Here is a 7,512-nt window from a genome sequence, read left to right on the forward strand (position 1 = left end):
TGACTGACGAACTTGACCCTCCAGATTCAGATTTTGACTCAGACTCCTCATCAGTATCCAACACCTGATCGACCACCTTTTTGATTAACTCAGACTCATGATCAGTGTCAGACGAGGTAAACGTGACGTCAATGTTTTCTGGTAATTCATCAGTTGTATCGGTTTTTAACTTTATATTGACTACTTTTTCAAGCTGCTCCTCATTTGGTTTTCTAGGAGAATACCCTTCCCAGATTGGAGGCGGACACTTGTTATAGCTAACAGTCGGTTTCTTACCAGTATCCTTTTTCTTCTGCTTCTCATCTTGGAAAGCTTCCATACCTGCAACAGTTGGGTAAATTCTATCAATGAGATAATCCGAACTAGAATAACTTTGCAATAAACGTCTAATTCTCTCATTCTCAATCTTCTTTGTTTCCAACTCTTGCTTCCATTTTGCACTCTCCTCGATGTAGAAGTTGATAGCTTTCTGCTTCGACATCATTACAGCATTCATCATTGTCAAAGCGTTTTCTCTTTCTGAGTTTGTCTTTTGAAGACCAGTCACTGTTCTGTTCAAAACATCGTAAGATTCCTTTACATAATTTAGATTGAACAGTAATTGCTCTTTGTTCTTTTTATACTCAGCCAGCTTTTCATCTTTGGCTGCACATTCTTTGCATGGTTCACGACATTTTGAACATGGCTTGACGACTTCAACAATCTTTTCAAATTCTATGATCTTTTCAACTTCAATTATCTTCTCAATTTCGACAACTTTTTCAGCTTCGGACAATTTTTCTTCTTCTTTCACTTGCTCAATCTCAATCATCTCCTCAGCAACACTTTCAGCATTCTCATTCTGAACAACACTTTCAACTTTCATTTCTTGTTGTTCTTTTGCAGCTCGTTTCTCCTTTAGTTTTTCCACGCGATCTGCAAAATAGAAATGAAAACTTTCAGGAGAAAGATAAGATTTTGCAATTATGTTTCTCTTCCTCATCATCACTGTTGTCATCAGTCGGTGACTGATCAAACTCTATAGATTTTTCAGAACTATCATCTGATGAACCAGTATCATATGGAGTTTTATCAAAAACAATTTCTTTTTCAGAACTATCATCACTATGTAAACTTTCATCTGCATTCTGTGAGTTTTCATCAGCACTTTCTGAGCTTTCATCAGATGCAACAAACTCTTTCTCCACATTCTTCACAGTCTCACCAATAGACTTCATCCATGTTGCAAACATATCTGGTTCTTTAACAATCTTAGCAATGAACGCTTTGAATTCTCCCTTTTCATCAACAAACATATCCCAGCTAAAGCCTTCAGGTAGTCTTTCATCATCTTGATCGACTAAGCATGCCTTGCTTTCAGGAGATATGTAATTGTTCCAGTTAAAATCCACCAAACACGCTCTTTTTGAATCCTCGATTCTTCTACCATGAGCCACCTGTGGTTCTTGCTGTTGTTGTTGACCAACTTGCTGATATATGGCTTTCCGGTAGTAATCGTCTCTTCCAAACGGATTCTGAGCTCCACTAGCTTCGCTGTTCTTGCATTCTCTCTTGAAATGGCCTTTCTCCCTGCATCAAAAAACAAGTAACTTTAGATTTGTCAAAACCTAAAGTAGAAACATGTGCATCAAGAAAGTCATTTCTCCCGGTAATCAGCTTGAACTTTTCAGCTCTTCTGAGGACACTAGCAAGACACCATTTGATATCCATTAGTTCCATCTCTTTGGCGTCTATCTGATCGTAATCCTCCTTTGTGAGCATATGATTCCCGATTCGACTTGCAACAAGACCTTCATATGAGAGAAGCACAGAACCAAGTAGCGCCATGTGATCTTTCGCGATTTCTTCCGAAAAAACTTTGACCATCAGGAAGATTTAGAGCGATGTTGCATTGGATCACACAACCATTTCCAGTTTTTGAACTCTGATTCTGAACACTAGATGTTGAATCTTTCGGATTAACACTTGGGTATGAGGAAAATCCACTGCTGCTTTTGTTTGAAGTCTGATCAACTTTTTCCGTTGAATCCCCAGCACTAAACGCAGTTTGTATTTTCGGACTTCTCTCAGCTTCTGGAACACTGCCTTTGTAGTACATCTTTACATCATGTTGACCATTTGGACTGTTCATCCTTGCGATCTTCTGCTGTTCCAAATCCTGACTCTCAATCTTCTCGATGAACTGAGAAATAGTCAACCCATCATGAACCCCAGTGTTTTTCAAGATCATCAAGTATGTTCCCCATTCTTTTTGTGGTAAGGCGTCTGCTAATTTGTCTACCCAGTCTTCCCGATCTTTTGTAATGCTCAGCATCGAAATGGATCTAACTAAGTGACAGTAATGTTCAATTAACTTCTTTGTGTCTTCACCCGGTAGACTGCTGAATAGATCAAACTCTTTCTTGAGCAGTGCCTTCTTGCTTTTAATCATATTCTCACTACCCTCAAACTTGACTTTAAGTGCATCCCAAATCGATTTTGAAGTTTTGTCGTGCTGAAGCAATATGAAGATATCTTCTTTGATGGCTTGCTGAAGTAGACTGATCATCATCTTTTCAGCTTTGTACATATCACGCTCTTTGTCATTGAACTCCGATAGCTCTTTGATAACCTGCAAATCTGTATGTGGTAGCACATATTTCTTCAGAATGCACTCCCATGACCTCAAATGGTTTGCCTGAACCCAATTTTCAAATCTGTCTTTCCACCCGTAATACTCTTCTATGCTCATTAGTTTCGGGGGCTTTTGTAACGTTCCGGTCTCGTTTTTCAAATTCATATTCTGAGCAATGGAAGCCGGAGTAGTCGGGGATGAAGCGAACGCGTTATAGAACTCTTCACTCATGATTACTTATCACGTTTTTCAAAAATAGTAGCTTTCGACCGGAATTAACCTAAATACACCTTTGGAGCGAAATAGCAAACAACCCTTTAGGAGCGAAATCACTAAGTTGTGCACTTGGAGCGAAATCACAATGTTCACAGGAGCGAAATCAGACTTTGTTGTTTGGAGTGGAATCAACAAATGCAGTTTGGAGCGAAATCAGACTTAATGTATCCCTGGAGCGAAATCAGCAAGCATTTTGAGCGAAATCTGAAATTAGGTAGCCTTGGAGCGGAATCAGAAAGAAGTTTTGGAGCGAAATCACAAAAATTTCTTCTGGAGCGGAATCAAACCCTTATCTTGAGCGAAATCAGGAATGGTCAGTTCGAGCGGAATCAACTCGGGGTCCATTTTTAGTCCTATTTTAGCTATGAAACTTTCAAGGGTTTGTCTATGTCCAATTTTAAACAGTCTGTGAAAATTTGAGCTGGTTTTGACCGATAAAACTTCCTGAAATGATGAAAGAAGGTGTAGAAGCTAGAAATTTCAATAAAATTCGGCTGTAAACTGCAGAACTCCTCCAACTGGCTCTGATACCAATTGTAGGATCGTGCGATTGACCCAAATGAGTCATTCAAAGGAGTTTTACTTCGTTTCAGGTGCGGAAAACAAGAAACAAAGGTAGAAACAGCTAAATCTTCACTTTAAACACTGATTGTATTGATCTGACGTTGTTTACAGTCAAACCTCACACCGACAGCAGTTCGGCATGGAATACAAGGCTCTGTTACTGATTTCGCTCCAAGTAACCTATATATAGTCACTTGATTTCGCTCATAATGACACAAACACATCAGGAGTGGAATTAGCATGATGTGATTCCGCCCGAAATCAGTCCAAATGACATTTGGAGCGGAATTACCATTTGGAGCAAAATCAGCCTAAATGTAACACAAAACTTGACATTTTCTTGTTCTACGTGCCCTGATCTATACATTCTAGTATAAGACTCGATACAAGACGAAGTCGACAGATGTACGCACCAACACAAGGAGGTAAACTTCATGGTTTTACCCCACACCTCCTGGTATGACGTACTTCTCGGGCGAGAGTCCCAAGGCGACTTTAACATGATTACGTCTGTCCCCCACTCTGCCATCGGTTTTCCAACCGAGATGGGGGTCGCCATAATTTATGCCCGCAGAGAAGTTATATCTACGGACGAACTACGTCCGACCAAGACAGCAAGGTTTACCCCCAACACCCAACCAGAGAAATGGGTTCTTTAAGCAAGACACCCAGAACAGATGGTGACATTGGGCCACGCCTTTTCTAACAACACAAAGGCGCGCCTGAAGCAACTCCTCTTCAGGAATCAAGATATTTTCACGTGGACACCCGCAGACATGACAGGGGTGTCACGCGAAGTCGCGCAACATTTCTTGAATACCCTACCAGGTATCGAGCCGGTGATCCAAGGCCAACGCCACCTTGGATCCGCAAAGAACGAGGCGATGGACGAGCAGGTCAAAGAACTGCTCTCCGCAGGGATCCTGTGGGAAGTGAAATACCAGACTTGTTTATCTAACCCTGTCATGGTAGAAAAAGCTACTGGGGGCTCGCGCATGTGCGTCGACTACAAAGACCTCAATAAAGCCTGCCCCAAAGACTGCTACGCACTTCCAGAGATCGACGAAAAGGTCGATAACCTCGCCCCATTCCGATGGAAGTGTTTCCTTGATTGTTATAAAGGCTACCACCAAGTGCAGATGGCAATCGAGGACGAAGACAAAATGGCATTACGCACCCCTATGGGGAATTATTGTTACACAAAAATGCCATTTGGGTTGCGTAACGCGGGCGCAAGCTATCAAAAACTGATGAACGACACTTTTGGTAGTCAAATCGGCAAGAGTGTCGAAATCTACATGGACGACCTAGTCGTCATGAGCATGGAAGAGGATACCATGCTCACAGATATCGAAAGAACATTCCAAACTCTGCGAAGCATCAACATGAAGCTCAATCCAGGGAAATGTTCATTTGGAATGGAAGAAGGCAAATTCCTTGGATTCATCGTCACAAAAGATGGATTCAAGGTGAACTCGGAAAAAGTTCAGGCGATCGAGCGCATGCCATCACCTTCTACACTAAAGGAAATGCAACGACTAGCCGGCCGGCTAGCCGCTTTGAATAGATTCCTAGCTAACCACGTGGCTAAATCTTACCCCTTTATCAGCACTCTGCGGAACTGCTTAAAAAAGGAACAGTTCCAGTGGACCGCAGAGGCAGAAAACGCCTTCCGGGAGATGAAAGAGTGTTTGATCCAACTCCCAACGCTCACTGCACCACGCAAGAAAGAACCGCTCATCCTATACCTATCAACCGCGGACAACGCGGTAGGTGCGATGCTCATCGTGGAACGAGAAGGAGTCCAAACACCAATCTATTACGTCAGCAAAATGCTAAATGATCCAAAGACAAGATACTCCATCATGGAGAAGTTGGTACTCGCGCTGGTACACGCATCCAGACGGCTACGCCGTTACTTTGCAAATCACATCATCACCGTGTTAACCAACTACCGGATCGGGCAAATCCTCTCTAAGCCTGAAATCTCTGGAAGACTAGCAAAATGGGCCATTAAACTGGGCGCAAATACTTTGGTTTACAAACCACGCCCAACAATCAAAGGCCAAGTCTTAGCTGACTTCGCCGCGGAAGTACCGGCGAATCGCATTCAAGAATGCGAAGATGAACAAACCCCTATACCTCCACCATCCTCATCAGACATTTGGGCACTATATACTAATGGTGCGTCCAACGAAGACGGTGCGGGTGCAGGTCTGCGACTCGTAAGCCCTGATGGTCAAGAGCTCACCTACGCCATCCGCCTCGATTTTAAGAGTACAAATAACGAGGCAGAATACGAGGCTTTGCTAGCAGGGCTACGCTTGGCAGTCAAGCTCGGCGTCCAACATTTGGAAGCACACGTCGACTCATTACTAATTGCGGGGCAGATCCGCGGCGACTATGCCGCGAAAGGAGATATCATGATCCTCTATCTCGAACAAGCAATGCAACTGAAATCCAAGTTCACGTCCTTCAATATCCGACATATCAACAGGAGTGAAAACAAACCCGCGGATGCACTTTCAAAACTCGCATCCACCAGCTTCCAACATCTGGCAAAAGAGATACATATTGAGATCCTGCAAAATCCCTCAGTACCCCTGCGCCAAGTCAACGTCATCCAATACGGGACAACGTCTTGGATGACAACAATCATCGCATATTTACAATCAGGTGTTACCCCCGAGAGCAAAGCAGAGGAACGCAAACTACAATACAAGGCGTTCCACTATCAGATGGGGGACGGTATTTTATACCGCAAATCATACCTGGGGCTACTTCTACGATGCGTCAACCCTTAGGATGCCACATATCTTATCAGAGAGATACACGACGGAATATGTGGCATACACGCAGGCCCGCGCATGCTAGTGGCCAAGATCATGAACGCCAGGTATTACTGGCCTGGCATGCACCTGGACGCGGTCAAAGTCTTGCGCAAATGTTTTAATTGTCAGAGACACGCACCAAAGACTTTGCGCCCAAAGAACAACCTCGTCCCCGTCTCCACCGCATGGCCTTTTCAAAAATGGGCAAATGACGTGGTGGGACCTTTTCCAGATGCACCAGGTGCGGTAAAATTTATCATAGTGGTTGTTGACTACTTCACCAAATGGGTAGAAGCAAAACCGCTAGCCTCTACCACCGCTATGATAACAAGGAAATTTATCTGGGAACACATCATCTACCGTTTCGGTCTACCAATGTGCATAGTAACCGATAACGGCACCAACTTCGCGGCCAAAGATTTCCAAAACTGGCTAAAAGAACTAAACATTGAACACGTCTTCTCCTTAGTGGCGCATCCGCAAGGGAATAGCCAAGTCGAGAGCATCAATAAAAGTTTAGTCGAAGGGATAAAGGCACGGTTGGGAACAGCCAGACGCGGCTGGGTCGATGAACTCCCAAGTATCCTATGGGACCATAGGACTAACCCAAAGACAAGTCACGGGGAGACACCCTTCAGCCTAGTCTATGGCCCTGAGGCGGTGATCCCTGCTGAAATCGGTCTCCCTTCACCCCGAATGTTAGCTATCAACAAAGTTGTCAACAACGACGAGCAAAGGCTTGACTTGGACCTCTTAGAAGAAAGGCGCGAAAACGCCGCAATCAACGAGGCCAAGTACAAAACCAAACTAGAAAAGTATTACAACGCGCGCGTCCGCATATGCACATTCAACCCGGGAGACTATGTCCTTCGGGACAATGAGGCCTCTAACGTAGAGCGCCCAGGGAAACTGGCCCCCAAGTGGGAAGGACCCTACCTCATCCAAGAGGTCTTAGGAAAAGGGCGCGTACAAGCTACAAAACTTAGAAGGTGAACCAATCGCAAGAACATGGAACGCACAGCAACTTCACCGCTGTTACATGTAGGCTACGTTTACATTTTCCATGTAACCTACTGGCTCGCAGGCCATTTGTCAATAAATAAATGATTCAATGCAATATTGTTTATTCCTTCTATTACAAATGTGTGTTCCACTTCGCGGTATCTGCAAAAACATATTGGCAAAATCTTCATTCGCGATACCCACACAAAGTGGTGACCACACACA

General features: G+C 43.8%; 1 protein-coding gene across 1 annotated transcript; it reads left to right on the forward strand.

Moving 5' to 3' along the window:
* Positions 1-4,956: 4,956 nt before the first annotated feature.
* Positions 4,957-6,258, forward strand: LOC110924955. The gene has a single exon (XM_022168928.1). It carries the CDS (start codon positions 4,957-4,959, stop codon positions 6,256-6,258), a length of 1,302 nt encoding a protein of 433 aa, XP_022024620.1.
* Positions 6,259-7,512: the final 1,254 nt, after the last annotated feature.

Source organism: Helianthus annuus, chromosome 17 (assembly GCF_002127325.2).
Source record: "Helianthus annuus cultivar XRQ/B chromosome 17, HanXRQr2.0-SUNRISE, whole genome shotgun sequence".
NCBI lineage: Eukaryota > Viridiplantae > Streptophyta > Magnoliopsida > Asterales > Asteraceae > Helianthus > Helianthus annuus.